The sequence below is a fragment of the Dermochelys coriacea genome, chromosome 2, assembly GCF_009764565.3.
Source record: "Dermochelys coriacea isolate rDerCor1 chromosome 2, rDerCor1.pri.v4, whole genome shotgun sequence".
NCBI lineage: Eukaryota > Metazoa > Chordata > Testudines > Dermochelyidae > Dermochelys > Dermochelys coriacea.
In genome coordinates, this window is record NC_050069.1 from 184,878,307 (window position 1) to 184,897,398 (window position 19,092).

Consider the following 19,092-nt stretch of genomic DNA (forward strand, 5'->3'; position numbering starts at 1 on the left):
GTGAGGCTTTGGAACAGGCCCTGTAAGACTGGACAAAGCAGCACTAGTGCAGGGTTACATGAAAAAGTGCTAAAGAAAATATATTTGAACCAGAAGATTTTGCAATTCAAATCAACCTTCCATATATTATAAATGAAAACACACTAGCAGCCATTCACCATCTTGAGATCCTTCTCATTCCCCTTTTCTGAGACAAAGTTTCTGGAGGTGGGGACAGCGGGAAGTTGGGGAGGGAGCAATCAGTTAAATAACACTGGTAGAAGTTCCAACGTTGTTACTAGAGCTGGTTAAAAAATGGGATTCTTTTTTCTGTGGAAATTTTTTTTGTCAAAATCCCCTAAATTAAAAACCTGATACTTTTTCAGTTTTTTGGTTGCTGAAAATTGAAAATATTTTGGCCAAAACAAAAGAAAGTTTGTCATTTTCTGATTTAAAAAAATTCTAAAATTTCAAAGGAAAGCAGACACTTTCTGCAAAAATATTTATTTAGTTGAAAATCCAATTTTCTGTTAAAATTTTTTCAACCATCCCAAAAGAGACTTCAGCACTTAGGAACCTAAGTCTCATTAGAATCATAGAATATCAGGGTTGGGAGGGACCTCAGGAGGTCATTTCATCCAACCCCCTGCTCAAAGCAGGACCAATCCCCAACTAAATCATCCCAGCCCAGGCTTTGTCAAGCTTGAAAGTCATTGCATGGGAGCATAATTTTCAAAAGCGCCTAAGTCACTGGACTTTTGCACCAAAATGACTTGAAAGTTTTACCCATTATTTTCTTTGTAAAAAGCTTCTCCCCAACTCTGCATCATTTTCATAAGTAGAAAGAGGGAAAAGATACATAATTAAATAGCTGTGAGACCATTATTTATATAAATAATATAATGCAAATATGCATAGCAAAAATTAGAATTAAAAGTACAACACTGATTTAAGTCTGCACCATTCTCAGTTTCCCTGGGTCAAATCAATAAGTAAATATGTCAGCACTTTACCTCATCTCCAAGTCTTCATTCTCTTGTGGTACAAATTTGTACAAGGCAACGTAGGCGTGCATTTGTGATGCGTCTTTATAAAGAGGTCCCTTTAAGGGGAAAAAAAAACATATAAGAAAACCTGTAAGTTGCTGGCTGCCTGAATTGTCATGTCCTGGACAGAGATGGGTCTGAGATGCAATATTTGGCTCCAGATCTGAACTTTTTTAAAATCTGGGGCCTTTCAATCCAGGATTTTCATTAATCCCATTAAAGACATAGGGACAAGATTCGCAGTTGGCTCTAAATCAAAGAAACATTTACATTATAGGAGGATATTAGGGGATAAACGTGACTTCTGAAGTTTGCAACAGTTAGACCCTCTAGAACCACAGGTTCCAGTTCTGGCAGAGCTGACTCAGCTTTTCATCCTCCAGAAACAGATAAAGAGTGCTTTGTGCAGTTTTCTATTTGTGCATATTTTGGGTGAGATCTTAAAAAAACCCATGCTCTCCGCTGTATGTTAAGGGTTGCATGCTATGTGCCCGGCAGTTTTTTACTGTCATATAGAATCATAAAAATGTAGGGCTAGAAGGGACCTCAAGAAGTCCTCAAGTCCAGCCCTCTGCGTTGAGGCAGGACCAAGTAAACCTCGACCTGTCCCTGACAGGTGTTTGTCCAACCAGTTCTCAAAAACTCCAATGTTGGGGATTCCACAACCCACCTTGAAAGAACAGGAAGCATTTACAAATAGTTAACCTAAAGCTCCCATCCGGCAGATTAAGCCAATTACTTCCTTCAATAAACATGGAAAAAATTGATCAGAGTCCTCTTTATAACAGCCCTTAACATATTTGAAGACTACTATCAGGACTCCCATCAGTTTTGTTTTTATTTTCTCAAGAATAAACATCCCCAGTTTTTTAAGCTTTCCTCACAGGTGAGGTTTTCTGTACTTTTATGATTTTTGTTACTCTCCTCTGAATTTTCTCCAATGTCCACATCTTTGTTGTGCCCAAAACTGGACACAGTACTCAGCTCTGGCCTCACCAATTACCTCCTATGTCTTACATACAACATTCCTGTTCTTACACCCTGAAAATATTAGCCCGTTTTGCAACTGTAGCACATTGTTGACTCGTATTCAAGTTGTGATCCACTGTAACAATCAGATCCTTTACTTTAGTACTACCACTTAGCCAGATATTTCCCATTTTTTAATTGTGGATTTGATTTTTCCTTCCTAGATGAAGTACTGTGCACTTATCATTACTGAACTTTATCTTGTTGAACTCAGACCAATTCTACATTTTGTCAAGGTCCTTTTGAATTTTAATCTTGCCCTCCAAAGTGCTTGCAACCCCTCCCAGCTTGGTGTCATCTACAAGTTTTATAAGCAAATTATCCACTCCATTATCCAAGTTATTAATGAAACCACTAGATACACCCTCACAGTATGACACAGAACCATTAATAGCTACTATCTGAATACTGTTTTCCAACCAGTTGTGCACCCACCTTATTGTAAATTCATCTAGACCACATTTCCCTAGTTTGCTTATGAGAATGTCATGTGGGACTGTGTCAAAATCACGATATATCACATCTATTGCTTTCTTTCTATCCATTAGGACTGTCATCCTGTCAAAGAAGGAAGTTAGGTTGGTTTGGCATGATTTGTTCTTGACAAATCCATGCTAGTTGCTCCTTATAACCCTATTATCCTCTAAGTGTTTACAAATTGCTTATTTAATAATTTGTTCGAGTATCTTTCCAGGTATTGAAGTTAGACTGACAGGTCTATGATTCCTTGTGTCCTCTTTGTTCCCGTGTTTAAAGATAGGTACTATATTTGCCATTCTCCAGTACTCTAGGAACTCGCCTGTCCTCCATGAATTCTTGAATATAATTGGAAATAGTTCTCAGATTGCTTCAGCTAGTTCCTTAAGTACCTTAGGGTGAATTTCATCACATCTTGCTGACTTGAATAATCTAAATGTTCTTGAACCTGTACTTCTCTATTTTGGCTTGTGTTCCTTCCCCTTTGTTGTTCATATTAATTGTATTAAGTAGTTGGTCACCATTAGCCTTTTTAGTGAAGACCGAAGAAAAATAGGCATTAAACACCACGGACTTTTAATATTATCAGTTATTAGTGCTCCTTCCCTTCCAAGTATAGTACCTATGCTTTTCTTTGTCTTTCTCTTGATTGTAATGTATTTAAAGAACCTCTTCTCATTCCCTTTTATGTTTCTTGCTAGGTATAACTCATTTTGTGCCTTAGCCCTGGTCTACATTACGCATTTAGGTCGAATTTAGCAGCGTTAGATCGATTTAACCCTGCACCCATCCACATGATGAAGCCATTTTTGTTGACTTAAAGGGCTCTTAAATCTATTTCTGTACTCCTCCGCAACGAGGGGATTAGCGCTAAAACTGACATCGCTGGGTCAAATTTGGGGGTAGTGTGGATGCAATTCGACAGTATTGGCCTCCAGGAGCTATCCCAGAGTGCTGCATTGTGACTGCTCTGGATGCACTCAGATACACTGGCCAGGTAGACAGGAAAAGCCTTGTGAACTTTTGAATTTCATTTCCTGTTTGGCCAGTGTGGCAAGCTGATCAGCACAGGTGACCATGCAGAGCTCATCAGCACAGGTGACCATGGAGTCCCAGAATCACAAAAGAGCTCCAGCATGGACCGAATGGGAGGTACTGGATCTGATCGCTGTATGGGGAGACGAATCGGTGCTATCAGAACTCCGCTCCAAAAGATGAAATGCCAAAATATTTGAAAAAATCTCACATGCCACTTCTATGATGAGCTGCATGCAATTCTAGGGGGTGCCTCTACAACTACCCCACCCCTGTACGTGGATTCCTGTGCAAGGGAGTCTCACGCAACAGGGATGAGGATTTTGGGGACGAGGAAGATGATGATGAGGAGGAGGTTGAAGATAGCGCACAGCAGGCAAGCAGAGAAACCGTTCTCCCCGACAGCCAGGAATTGTTTATCACTCTGGAGACAATACTATCCCAACCTGGGCTCCCGGACCTTGAAGGTGGAGAAGGCACCTCTCGTGAGTGTACATTTGTAAATATAATACAGGGTTTAAAAGCAAGCATTTAATGATTAATTTTCCCTGAAGACTTGGGATGCATTCACAGCTAGTAGAGCTACTGGAAAAGTCTGTTAACGTCTCTGGGGATGGAGCAGAAATCCTCCAGGGACATCTCCATGAAGCTCTCCTGGAGGTACTCCCAAAGCCTTTGCAAAAGATTTCTGGAGAGGGCAGCCTTATTGTATCCTCCATGGTTGGACACTTTACCATGGCAGGCCAGCAGCATGTAGTCTAGAATCATTGCATAAGAAAGCATGGCAGCGTATGGTCCTGGTGTTTGCTGGCATTCAAGCAACATCCATTCTTTATTTCTCTGTGTTATCCTCAGGAGAGTGATATCATTCATGGTCACCTGGTTGAAATAGGGGAATTTGTTTTAGGGGACATTCAGAGGTGGCCTTTTCTGTTGGGCTATGTGCCTGTGGCTAAAAAGAAATCATCCCTGCTGTTAGCCATGTGGTGCGGGTGTGGGGGTGGGGGTGGTGGTGAAGCAATCATCCCAGAGAATTGGGTGTGTGGGGGGGTTTAGTTGGGTTTGTGCTGCATGTTAACCTGAAAACCACAGTCCTCCTTTTAAATGGCCAACCCAATGCGTGCTTGGTATGGGAAATGAGGGTGCTGCTGTTTGAAACCATTCCCACATGTTATGAAGGTTAAAGGAGCCATGGCTTACTTGTCTGTTGCCCAGCCCTGCATGTGTGATCTCTCACACCAACCGGCAGGCCCTCAAAATAAGAGGCAAAATGTGACCTTGTGAAGATAGTACATGTGCTATGTAATGTTAACAGCTTGGTTCACCATGAAAGAGTCTACCCATTGTTCTCTAAAATGTGTCTTTTTAAATACTGCTCTCCCTTTTTTCCTCCCACAGCTGCAAATGTTTCAATGCTCCCCCTATCATCTCCGTCCCAGAGACTAGCACAGATAAGAAGGCGAAAAAAATGCACTCGCGATGAAATGTTCTCTGAGCGCATGCAGTCCTCCCACACTGAAAGAGTCCAGCAGAATGTGTGGAGGCAGACAATGTCAGAATCCAGGAAAGCACAAAATGAATGCGAGGACAGGAGGGGCACGCGAGAGAATAGATGGCTGGAGCAACAGGAGAGGTGGCAGCAGCATGATGAAAGGAGGCAGGAAGCAATGCTGAGGCTACTGGAGGATCAAACTGATATGATCCAGCATATGGTTGAGGTGCAGGAAAGGCAGCAGGAGCACCAACCACCGCTGCAGTCCCTCTGTAACCTCTTCCCCAAGTTCCATAGCCTCCTCACCCAGATGCCCAAGAACACAGGTGGGAGGGCCCCCTCCGGGCATCCAACCACTCCACCCCAGAGGACTTCCCAAGCAACGGAAGGCTGGCATTCAATAAGTTTTGAAGTGCAGTGTGGCCTTGTCCTTCCCTCCTCCACCACCTCACCCGGTACTTCCCTTCTCCCCCACCCCTCCTGGGCTACCTTGGCAGTTATCCCTTTATTAGTGTGATGAATTAATAAAGAATGCATGAATTTGAAACAACAATGACTTTATTGCCTCTGCAAGTGGTGATCCAAGGGGGGGAGGGAGGGCGGTTGGCTTACAGGGAAGTAGAGTGAACCAAGGGGGTGGGTTTTCATCAAGGAGAAACAAACAGAACTGTCACACCGTAACCTGGCCAGTCATGAAACTGGTTTTCAAAGCTTCTCCGATGCGCAGCCCGCCCTGCTGTGCTCTTCTAACCACCCTGGTGTTGGGCTGCGCGTAATCAGCGGCCAGGCGATTTGCCTCAACCTCCCACCCCATCATAAATGTCTCCCCCTTACTCTCACAGATATTGTGGAGCACACAGCAAGCAGTAATAACAATGGGAATATTGGTTTCACTGAGGTCTAACTGAGTCAGTTAACTGCGCCAGCACGCTTTTAAACATCCAAATGCACATTCTACCACCATTCTGCACTTGCTCAGCCTATAGTTGAACAGCTCTTGACTACCGTCCAGGGTTCCTGTGTATGGCTTCATGAGATATGGCATTAAGAGGTAGGCAAGGATAACTATAGGCATTTCAACATCCCCAACGGTTATTTGCTGGTCTGGAAAGTAAGCCCCTTGCTGCAGCCATTCAGACAGACCAGAGTTCCTGAAGATGCGAGCGTCATGTACCTTTCCCAGCCATCCCACATTGATGTTGGTGAAACATGTCTTGTGATACACCAGTGCTTGCAGCACCATTGAAAAGTACCGCTTGCGGTTTATATACTGGTTGCCTTGGTGCTCTGGTCCCAAGGTAGGGATATGCTTTCCATCTATGGCCCACCACAGTTAGGGAATCCCATTGCAGTAAAGCCATCCACTATGATCTGCACATTTCCCAGAGTCACTACCCTTGATAGCAGCAGGTCAGTGATTGTGTTGGCTACTTGAATCACAGCAGCCCCCACAGTAGATTTGCCCACTCCAAATTGATTCCTGACTGACCGGTAGCTGTCTGGCTTTGCAAGATTCCAGAGGGCTATCACCACTCGCTTGTGAGGGCTGTGCTGTGAGGGCTGCTCTCATCTTGATATTCTTGGGCCTCAGGGCAGGGGAAAGCAAGTCACAAAGTTCCATGAAAGTGCCCTTACGCCTGCGAAAGTTTCGCAGCCACTGGGAATAATCCCAGATCTGCAACACTATGCAGTCCCACCAGTCTGTGCTTGTTTCCTGGGCCCAGAATCGGCATTCAACAGCATGAACCTTCCCCATTACCACCATGATGTCCAAATTGCCAGGGCCCATGCTTTGAGAGAAGTCTGTGTCAATGTCCTCATCACTCTCGTCACTGCGCTGCCGTCGCATCCTTGCCTGCTTTTGCAGGTTCTGGTCCTGCACATACTGCAGGATAATGCGCGAGGTGTTTACAGTGCTCATAACTGCTGCGGTGCTCTGAGCAGGCTCCATCCTTGCCGTGCTATGGCGTCTGCAGGAGAGCAGAGTGGCAGCGGAAGCGGTCATTCGAGGACGATGGTTTGCAGCCCTACTGCACCGTCTGCTGCCAGAGCAGGAGAGCAGATTAGCTGCGGAAGCGGTTGTTCCATCGTTCGATGACGATGGTTTGCAGCCCTACTGCACTGTCTGCTGCCAGAGCAAGACAGCAGAGTGGTAGCGAAAGTGATCGTTTGATGACGATGGTTTGCAGCCCTATTGCAGCATCTGCTGCCAGAGCAGGAGAACAGAGTGGCAGCGGAAGCGGTCATTCGAGGACGATGGTTTGCAGCCCTACTGCACCGTCTGCTGTCAGAGCAGGAGAGCAGATTAGCTGCGGAAGCGGTTGTTCCATCGTTCGATGACGATGGTTTGCAGCCCTATTGCACTGTCTGCTGCCAGCAGCACCCAGGACACAACAGAGGCGGCTGAACTGAGCGGGCTGCATGCTTGCCGTGGTATGGTGTCTGCGCAGAAAAAAGGCATGAAATGATTGTCTGCCATTGCTCTCACGGAGGGAAGAGCGACTGACAACATGTACCCAAAACCACCCACGACAATGTTTTTGCCCCATCAGGCATTGGGAGCTCAATCCAGAATTCCAATGGGTGTTGGAGACTGCGGGAACTGTGGGATAGCTACCCACAGTGCAATGCTCTGAAAGTTGATGCTAGCCTCGGTACTGTGGACACACTCTGCCGACCTAATGCACTTAATGGAATCGACCGTATAAAATCACTTCCTAAAAAATTCGACTTCTAAAAATTCGACCTAATTTCGTAGTGTAGACATACCCTTAGTCTCTCTGATTTTGTCCCTACCTATATGTGCTGTTCTTTTATACTCCTCCTTAGCAATTTGTCCATGTTTCCACTTTTTGTAGCATTCCTTTTTGATTTTCAGGTCATTGAAGAGCTCCTGATGGAGTCTCATTGGCCTCTTATTATTCCTCTTATCTTTCCTTTGCATCAGGATAGTTTACAGTTCTGTCTTTAATACTGTCTCCTTAGAATCTGTCAGCCCTCCTGAACTCCCTTTCCCCTTAGATAAGGTCCTATGGGAAGAGAATCTCTCCATTCTCTGAGTTTGTTAATATCTTCTTATTTGAAGTCCATTGCCCTTATTCTGCTGTTCCCATTCCTTCCTTTCTTTAGGATTGTGAAATCTATAATTTCATGGTTACTTTCACCCAAATTGTCCACTTCAGATTCACTATCAATTCCTCCCTGTTGCTCAGAATCAAATCTAAAATGGCTGTCCTCCTGGTTCCTTCCTAAACTTTCTGAAATAAAAAGATGTCTCCAATGCAGTCCAAGCACTTATTGGAAAATCTGTGTTTTGCCAGATTACTTTTCTAACAGATGTCTGGGTAAAGTCCTCCCACTACTACCAGGTCTTTTGTTTTGGATATTTCTGTTATTTGTTCTTGAAATGCTTCATCCACCTCCTTGTCTTGATTTGGTGGTCTATAATGGATCCCTACCATGATGTCACCCCTATTTTTTTTTTTTTTACCCTTTTGATCAGACCACTTTCAACTGGTCTGCCTCTTACCTCCTCCTGGACTATACAACAAGTGTACATATTCTTGATGTATAATGCAACACCAGGTCCCTTTTTATCCTGCCTGTCCTTTCTTAAGCCATAATTTAGCTTATGGACTAATACTTTCAGTTCTTTCTGTTTATTTCCCATACTCCTTGCATTTATCTATAGACATCTAAAATATTGAGCAGATTTCTTCACTGATTTCCTTGTTATTGCTCCTATGGCCCTACTGTAATTTTCCATGTCTCCTCTGTTAAACATCTAGCCCTCTGTTAAAGTCACCTTTTTTATATGATGGGTATAAATTATAAAGAGCTAGCCTGGGCTGATCATGGTGGTGTGCATAACCATGAAAGCCAGAGCTCAAGGAAGGACTGGGCACTCTCCCACCTCAGGAACGTTTGCCCAGCATGCTCAGTGAGGGAGACCACTCCTTGCATTCCTTCTCTCTCACACAAGGGCCAGGGACAATTTGGCCAAAAGAAACTGCAAAAAGACCAAGATCCTTTTCAAATGATGCCAGACTCTGGATTGTGCAGCATCATTTTTATGCTGTCACAGCTGTAAGACTGCTCCATTATAATCACATTCACATTGCTCTGGCTCACCTGTCATAATGCTTGTGTTCACCAGGCCAATTTATAATACTCACCCAAGCGTGTTTCTGTAAAAACAAGCCCCTTAAATCAATTAACATTTTCACTATACCCTCACTAAATCTTGGCCCATACCAGGGAGTTTATCCTTTTTGATTCTTCTCCAAAGTCTTCTGTTCCATTTTCTGTGTAGGTAAACACTGAAATAAAACAAAACACATGACATTTTAGGGACAGGTGAAGGCTGTTCACCTCCCGAGGCCCGCCTTATATCTCTCTCCCCTAATCCTCCCTACCGCTCTCAGTAATGTCCTTCTTTTATTAATCAGTCATTTTGTATTGCGATAGCACTTATAGGCCCCAACTAAGTCAGTGGCCCCATTGTGCTAAGCACTGTACAAAGAAGTAGCACAAGATAGTCCCTGCTTGAAGAATTAACAATCAGAACACACAAAATAAAAGGTGGGAAGGGATACAGGAGAATTGCCCAAGGTCATGCAGCAGGTCAGTGGCGGAGTTGGGAATCGAGCCCAGGTCTCTTGACTCCCAGGCCAATGAGATTCTGGCAGCCTTACTCACAGTGTGTAACACCTCACTTTGTGGGTAACTCCACTGAAATCAGTGGGTCTACTCAAGCAGTAAGGTCCTGCTCAGGGTTAATAAGGGTATTAGAATTTAGCTTAATCTACTGTAATTATTTCATTATCTGATTTATAACATGCTTCTGGTGCCTTCCCTGCTAACAACAATTGCTTTATTACATTGACTATGTTCCTTCTATCTCTAAGAACAATTTCCTAATTTTTAGAGAATGGTGTCCCCTACTTTTGCCAAAGCCCATCCATGATTTTAGTAGATGGAAGTCATCAACTGTTCTGGGCCTAAGTCACTTTTCTAAGAGTTTAGTCCCAGCATTGGATTACATTTGTTGTTAGAAAAATAAGAAATACATATCAGAAGTCTCCAAAAGCAGTCCAAGCCAGTGATTGTTCTATGTATTGTTGTCTCCCTTCTCTGTGATTTAGTTTCATACTTTCAGAATAATAAAAGCCAAGAAGCTAGTGCACTCCTGCTGAATCTCTCTCTGCCTCCCCAGTGGCGTAGCAAGACAAGGTCAGTAAGATAAAATCTGTTTTTGGGCCAACTTCTGTTGGTGAGAGAGACAAGCTTTTGAGCTCACACAGAGCTCTTCAGTTCTGGAGAAGAACTCTGTGTAAGTTCAAAAGCTTGTCTGTCTCACCAACAGAAGTTGGCCCAATAACAGAAAGGATGAGTGAGGTAATATCTATCTAGACTTACACCATTCATAATGTGAAAAGGCTTTACAAAATTTTAGAGTGCATTTCTGACCTGAAAAGTAGACTGACTAAATATAACTTTCTTGTTCATCAGATTGGCTACCTCTGTGTATTCAGGAAAAAAGAAAAGGAGTACTTGTGGCACCTTAGAGACTAACAAATTTATTTGAGCATAAGCTTTCGTGAGCTACAGCTCACTTCATTGGATGCATTTGGTGGAAAATACAGTGAGGAGATTTATATACACACACAGAGAACATGAAACAATGGGTTTTATCATACACACTGTAAGGAGAGTGATCACTTAAGATGAGCTATTACCAGCTGGAAGGAGGGGGGGTGGAAGGAGGAAAACCTTTTGTGATGGTAATCAGTTTTGCGAATACAGACTAACACGGCTGCTACTCTGAAACCTGTGTATTCAGGGTAATTTCTGATTTCTCCATTCAGAAAAATAAAATCTTACTACTATTTTTTACTCTGGTCAGCAATGCAGAATCAGCTGAGTGCGTGAGCGGGGTTCTATTTCTGGTGCATTGACAGAACTGAACACTAGGTGTGTTCCTTCCTGGAGATTGTTTCCTATACTTGAATCAGTTACATCTACACAAACTCACCGATGGCAATGGGACTGCACAGATGTCTTTTACAGAATAATTTGGCTTGCAGAACTTTTATTACTGGTAATAATGCATGCACAGTAATGAGCCCAATTGACTGGTGGAGACCAGGGTGAGTTTACAGAGTTGGCGTTTAGAAAATCCATCTTTTTATTTGTAAACTAAGCACACTTGATATTGTTATGCTTGAGCACTGTAGAGAATTAATTTCCCCTTGAAATTATCACAATGAATCTATAGAAATGAATAAACCAGCCCATGTTTGCTGTCTCCTAGACTTTTCCATAGTGTGTTCCTCTTGCTGTTTCCCTATTGCGTAAACCCTATTGCATAAACTGACACAAATCTGCATTTTTCTAAAACATTCCTTGAGGAAGGCTGGGAAAAATAAAACACATGGGGCCTGATTCATTGCTGTGTTACTCTAGCTTAATGGTGTAGTAACATCATTTAGAATCACTGGAATTATCCCTTGTAAAGCTGGAGTAATGCAATGGTGAATAACGCTCCAAGAATATTTTTAAATGAGTTCATTAAAATTTTAATCTCTGTTTAGCTCATGCTCTCTGAATATTACTGGGAGACATGTAAAAGTAAAAGTCATAGCAACTATGGGGTTCATCTCTACACAAACCAGAAATCCATCTGTTTGCCCTTGCAGCCGTAGGAAAACCATGTGAGAACTCTGACAGCATGAAAAGTGTCTTAGCATTTCCATCATTAGCACAAAAAACACCGACAGTTTATTAAAATCCACCAAGAGGAACTATTTGGAGCAATTGCTGCATAATTTATACACTAGGCCTCTGAAGGATGGATCGAAAAAGAAAGTCGATGCCGATCAAAGGAATCATTAACGTGCTGAGGAAGTTATTTGGAGGTTTGGCACATGCTGAGTTCTTTAAACTGATCTCTTTGAGCAAGTTTCTTGAGGCCTCTAAGTCATGCAGATCCCACAGAAAAGTTTCTTACAGGCTCAAAAAAAAAAAAAAAGAAAAAAAAAAGAGGTAAGTGATGAAAAAAAAGTGATCTGAAAACCTCAGGGGAAAAATGAAACTCAGGTAGGATGGATTCTTTACCACTGACCAGGTTGAGTTACAGTTCCAAGTGCTCAAGTGAGGTGGAAAATCCCCCCTCAGCATGTAACCCACCCATCAGGAGGAGGTGGGTGCCACTGATGGGTGGGCCATATGCTGAGAGGGAGGAAAAGGACTGAAAACAGAGATGTGAAATGAAAGGGTCAGAATGAAGAGCAGGGAGAAGTCTGGGAAGGAGGTAAAATGTGGGGTGGGGAGTGGGAAAGGACAACTTTTGACACCTGACCACTATAAAAAATACTAGCCATATGCCAAAACCAATGGGGGATCTGCACTGTGGAGGAGGTGGATGTTGGGGTTCAAAGAAGGGAGGTCCATTCGCTGTGGCTTGTGTTTTCCTCGGATCCAGCCAGTCTGCTCCTGCCTGAAGTTTGGGAATACTAATTCTTCTTGGTGGTATTGGTGAACCTCAGTGCAACAACTCCTCCACTCCCGGCTTAGAGGGTTACTGGGTGCCCCGAAGTTCTTTCTACAGACAATCCTTCTATCGCCAGGACTGAACTGGAGCCCAATGAACACTGCAATTTCGCAACTCAGTGTTCCAAGCTCCTGGCTAAGACTCCATCACTGCACACACGAAAGTCTTCATCACTGGGCTGCCAGTGATGGAGTTACCTCATAACAATTACAACAGTATAATACATTACATTCAGATTCCAAAAGAGGACAAAGGGTTTGGACTATTAGTGTTATTTATGATTTGTACTACAGTAGCACCAAAAGGTCACATCTGAGATCAAGACCCATTGTGCTTGGCCTGGTATGGAACAATGCAACAGACTCTCTATACCCCGATGAGCTCATAGTCTAAGTAGACAAGACAGACAAAAGGGTGGGAGGAGAGGAAGTATTATCATCCCCATTTTACAGATGGGGAATTGAGGAGAACAGACATTAAATGACCAGCCTAAGGTCTCACAAAACATACAGGAAGTCTTTACCAGAGGCAGGGACTGAACTCAGATGTGCTGTGTGCCTGTCCACTGTCACCTAAATCTGGTCATAGCGGGTATGGAAAATCAGTCCCCACAGACCATTAGGAGCCAAGTAAATATGCAACACTGGTAAAGAGATCTTCCCAGACTCCTGTTCCCAACCCCTTGGCCAAAACTCTTCCTCAACTCAATAAATGAATAAACTCCCTTGAGGACGTAAGAAAAGTCCACATTGGGCCAAATTCATCCCTCATGGATTCCACTTGTGTGGGCCTAGGCAGTGGAATAATTACACCAGTCATTTAGAAGAATATTTTTGTGCATCTGAAAATACTAGATGGTCCAGAACTCACCACTGTTGCTGCGTTTCCTGTTTATATCAAACATGCTTCCTGAACCATCCGCTTCCTCAGGAACTTCTGCCAGGTCTGAAGTCTATGAGGAAAGAGAGGATGAATGGGATGAAATAAGGAAGAAAGTGGATAATGGGGTGAAATAAAATCACACAAGAGCATTAAGTGAAAACATTGGTGTTTTGAGAGTGGAGGGAATTATCATGCTGATAACATGATATCCAATGGGGCAGTTCAAATTCTTAATGGGAAGCAGCAGGAAACCCAAATGAATGCCAGTTTTAGTATACAACAGGTTTCTGGACAGCAGATGAAGTTGGAGTTTAGGAGTTAATAAAAAAAGGTTGGTATCTATACAAAGTAGCTATTTTTTGGTGCTTGTAAATGTTTATTTGCAGTTACACTTCATAACACTATAACAACTCATTAACCATTTATTAAAACATATATAATTCATTTATTAAGGTTTTAGAAACAGTTTAGAAACATATCCTTAATAGGAAATGTGACCTTAATTTCTCCAATTTGCTATGGAAGAAAGCTCAGGAGTGTGAAAGACCTACTGAAATTAGTCACATAATCACTGCACTTAATTTCTTCGCTGGTATAATTAAAAAATTGAAAGCTAAATACCTTTGTTACACTTATTTTATGTATTAGTTGTACTGCAGTAGTGCCTAGAGGCTCCAATCAGGATTAGTGCCCCCATGATACTAGGTGTTGTACAAACATAGAGGACAATCCAGTTCCAGGCCTCAAAAGTATATAGTCTAAGGGCCAGAGTCCGATTCATTACTTGTGTTGAGTAGCACCTTTCTCCATGGGTAGCGACATTGTAGTAAGGAGCTACTCTAGATAAGGTCATCAGAATCTGACCCTCTGAACCTTCAGATTCTGAGTTCAACATGTTCGTCTACTTTGGGGATTATTTTTAAAACATCCCTATAAACTCAGGAGTTTTCTGATGCATTTTCTAGTCTGAAAATCTATTTCCTATATTCCTAAGATTTGTTTATTTCTTGATAACATCTTTTTAAAGTGCTTTTGGGGATTTCATCCTACCATTTAATTTCTTCATGATACAGTGTAATTATACTGTACACACAAGTAAACTAACTGCTTTGCAGGCCTACGCTTGCATCACAAGAAGAAAAGACAAAAATATGCTCCAGCTAGCTTTAAAGGTCACCATCAATGATGTTGCTTTCTTTAACAATTTTCTAAATCTTGTTTTCTGTCACATGTTTATAGCAAAGCTGCTTGCTCATAGACTTTAAGGCCAGAAGGTACTATTGTGATCATCTAGTGTGACCTCCTGCACATTGCAGGCCACAGAATCTCACTCACCCCCACCTGTAGTAGAACCATAATCTCTGGCTGAGTTACTGAAGATCTCAAATAATGATTTAAAGACTTCAAGTTACAGAGAATCCACCATTTACTGTAGTTCAAACCTGCAGGTGACCCAGACCCCATGCTATAGAGGAGGGCAACAAGCACCCAAGGTCTTCGTCAATCTGACCTGGGGAAAAATTCCTTCCAAATATGGCGATCAGTTAGACCCTGAGCATGTGGGCAAGACCCACCAGCCAGACACCTGGAAAAGAATTATCTATAGTAACTGAGAAACCTCCTCATCTAGTGTCCGGTCTCTAGCTGCTGGGGCTACTTGCTACAGCAATTGCAGATGGGCCACATTCCATTGTAGGCAGTCTCATTATGCCACCCTCTCCATAAACTTATCAAGCTCAGTCTTGAAGACTACTAGGTTTTTTTGCCTCCACTGCTCCCCTAGGGAGGCTGTTCCAGAACTTCACTCCTCTGATGGTTAGAAACCTTCAACTAATTTCAAGTCTAAACTTGTTGATGGTCAGTTTATAGCCATTTGTTCTTGTGTCAACATTGGCCCACAACAAATAACTCCTCTCCTACCCTGGTATTTATCCCTCTGATCTATTTATAGAGAACAATTGTATCTCCCCTCAGTCTTTGTTTGGTTAGGCTAAACAAGTCAAGCTCCTTGAGTCTCCTTTCATAAGGTAGGTTTTTCCATTCCTTTGATCATCCTAGTAGCCCTTCTCTGCACTTGTTCCAGTTTGAATAAATCTTTCTTAAACATGGGAGACCAGAATTGCACATAGTATTGCAGATGAGGTCTCACCAGTGCCTTGTATAATGGCAATAACACTTCCCTGTCTCTACCAGAAATACCTTGCCTGATGCATCCTAAGATTTCATTAGCCTTTTTCACCTTGGCAGCTCATAGTCATCCTGTGATCAACCAATACACCCAGGTCTTTCTCCTCCTCTGTCGCTTCCAATTGATACTTCCCCATTTTATAGCACAAATTCTATACTTACCTACATGCCTCCAGCTTCCATCCAGGACACACCACACGATCCATTGTCTACAGCCAAGCTCTAAGATACAACCACATTTGCTTCAATCCCTCAGACAGAGACAAAAACCTACAAGATCTCTATCAAGCATTCTTAAAACTACAATACCCACCTGCTGAAGTGAAAAAACAGATTGACAGAGCTACAAGAGTACCCAGAAGTCACCTACTACAGGTCAGGCCCAACAAAGAAAATAACAGAATGCCACTAGCTGTCACCTTCAGCCCCCAACTAAAACCTCTCCAGTGCATCATCAAAGATTTACAACCTATCCTGAAAAATGATCCCTCACTCTCACAGCTCTTGGGAGACAGACCAGTCCTCACTTACAGACAGCCCCCCAACCTGAAGCAAATACTCTTCAGCAACCATTCACCACACAACAAAAATACTAACCCAGGAACCTATCCTTGCAACAAAGCCCGATGCCAACTCTGTCCACATATTTATTCAAGTATGTGGCCATGTGGCTATGACACCATCATAGGACCTAATCACATTAGCCACGCCATCGGGGGCTCGTTCACCTGCACATCTACCAATGTGATATATGCCATCATGTGCCAGCAATGGCCCTCTGCCATGTACATTGGCCAAACCAGACAGTCTCTACGCAAAAGAATAAATGGACACAAATCTGACATCAGGAATCATAACATTCAAAAACCGGTAGAACACTTCAACTTCTCTGGCCACTTAGTAAAAGATTTAAGGGTGGCAATTTTGCAACAGAAAAGCTTCAAAAACAGACTCCAATGAGAAACTGTTGAGCTTGAATTAATATGCAAATTAGATACCATTAACTTGGGTTTGAATAGAGACTGGGAGTGGCTGGGTCATTACACATATTGAATCTATTTCCCATGTTAAGTATCCTCACCCCTTCTTGTAAATTGTCTAAATGGGCCATCTTGATTATCACTACAAAAGTTTATTTCCCTGCTGATATAGCTCATCTTAACTAATTAGCCTCTTACAGTTTGTATGGCAACTTCCACCTTCTCTGTATCTATATATCTCTTCTTACTATATGTTCCATTCTATGCATCCGATGAAGCGGGCTGTAGCCCACAAAAGCTTATGCTCTAATAACTTTGTTAGTCTCTAAGGTGCCACAAGTACTCCTGTTCTTTTTGCAGATACAGACTAACATGGCTGCTACTCTGAAACCTGTCACAAATTCTTGTTAGTCCTTAAGTTCATGACCTTGCACTTTACACTATTAAATTTCAACCAATTTCTATTACTCCAGTTTTCAAGGTCATCCATCTCTTTTTGTATGATATTCTGTTCCTTCTCTTTATTGGCAATACCTCCCAACTTTTGCAATTTGCAAATTTTATTAGCACACTCCCACTTTTTGTGCCAAGGTCATGAATGAAAATGTTAAATGTTTAAATGCTTGAAAGATAAAAAATAAAATTTGTTTTCCTGTAAATATATTCCACCTTTATACACATATTAATTGTTATTGCAGGGTTGCTTATAAATGTAAGGCTGTTGGCACTGATCTGTTAGAGCAAAAAAACCAACCAACCAACCCAACAGCATTAAAACGTGCCTGGAATAAAAGTTATTTGGACTTTACAAACATACCAAATAAAATAAACCAGATAATGAATTAATTGACTTTTATAGTGCCTCTTTAATGGCAACTGACAAGACATATAAGGCTGGGTTAGCTATAATGTCTGAGTCAAATCCCAACGTGATTAATTCCATTTGACTTTGCTAAATTTCTCAGCACTTTCAGTTGGACACAGTATTTTCATCACTTCTTTTCCTGAACTGTTGTTTAGAGCTACTTTGCTCTGTCAGTCCCCAACTCAGGAACACATCCTTATTCAGCAAAACACTTAGGCACATGCTTATGTCCCATTGAAATGTTATGAGAATTTAGCCTATGCTTAAAGTTCGGCATGTGCTTATGTGAGTAGGGATGGACTCAGGGACTTAATTGGCTGTCACAATCAACCTACAAAGTGCTGGAAATAATTTCTTTATATTTTTGGGCCAGATCCTGCAATTTCTTGCACAGATAAAACTCCTTCTGAGGCCAAAGGAGCTTTGTATGAAGCCTATGGAAGTTTTGTGTGTGTGAAGTGTGCAAGATGGGCCCACAGTTTGCACAAAGATCCTCTGGGATGATAGATGCTATATAAGGATCCAGTTCTGCAGTCCACATACAGGCAAAACCCTCAATGAAACCTGTGGGAGTTATTCATGAAGACAACAGGGGGTTTTTGCCCAAGTAATGCAAGACTAGACTTTAAATACATTTCTTGATTTTTAGATGTTAGTAGTGTCACGAGCAATATCTCCTCATAGGACAAGGATCTGACAAATCATTTTTAGGATCATTGTCTTTTTAAAAGATGTCCCTTCAATTTCTTTTAGCATAAATTTATAGTAAAAGTTGGGCATTCATATTTGAAAAGTTAGGCCTTAGCTTTTTTGGTTTCAGTTTTCTAAGTTGTAACTAAGGATAATACTGCTCACTTCTCCTACCTACAGATCTGGATATGTCAAATCCAGTATATTTTCAGATTTTGTCTGAGGGAAAATATCACTGCTCCTATTTTCCCAACTTCCCCTTTCCCCAAGGATATTGAGGGGCCATGAGAGTTAACAGGGAGCTGGCGGGACTGAAAATCATTTTGTTATCTTGTCTCCCTTGCCAACACCATGCCCTCCTGTTTGTCCCGTCCACCTCTTATGGCTTGTCCTTTAGACGGTAAGCATTTCTGGGCAGGAACTGTCAGTTATTATATATTTGTACTGTGCCTTACACAATGGGGTCCCAACCTGGTTGAGGCCTTTAGGCTCTATCGCAATATAAATGTTAAGTGTCGAATACTGTGTAAAGCGGGGCAAACTATGGGGAATGTCACAGGCTGAACATGAACTTCCTAGCTCCTAGGTGGAAAACAGACACCGTTGAAAGAAACCCCAGATCACAGTTATTTTTCAACAGTTTGCAAAGGCCGGATCCCTGGATTTCCTACCAACTAGCTTCAAGACTTAACCTTCAGCAAATGTAACCCTTCATTCTGGCGCCTTCAACACCAGACAACCTCCACTGTGATTGTAATTAAACAACAGCTCAGGGATGTGGAATGGAAGGACCAACAGTGAAGAAGTTAAGTTTCTATAACTGCTCACCCATTGCTGACTCAGAATTTAACTGTGAGAAGTAGGGTTTCCCTATTTGT

At 42.2% G+C, this 19,092-nt stretch overlaps 1 protein-coding gene across 1 annotated transcript in view; it reads right to left on the reverse strand.

The window, feature by feature from the left end:
- STAC (SH3 and cysteine rich domain) overlaps window positions 1-19,092 on the reverse strand; it is a 118,378-nt gene that overhangs the window by 19,987 nt on the left and 79,299 nt on the right. Inside the window, exons 6-8 of the mRNA XM_038390974.2 lie at window positions 13,481-13,562; window positions 9,313-9,377; window positions 993-1,081 (exon numbers count right to left, since the gene is read on the reverse strand). Of these exons, the coding sequence (XP_038246902.1) occupies window positions 993-1,081; window positions 9,313-9,377; window positions 13,481-13,562 (236 nt within the window). The remainder of the gene's footprint in view (window positions 1-992; window positions 1,082-9,312; window positions 9,378-13,480; window positions 13,563-19,092) is intronic.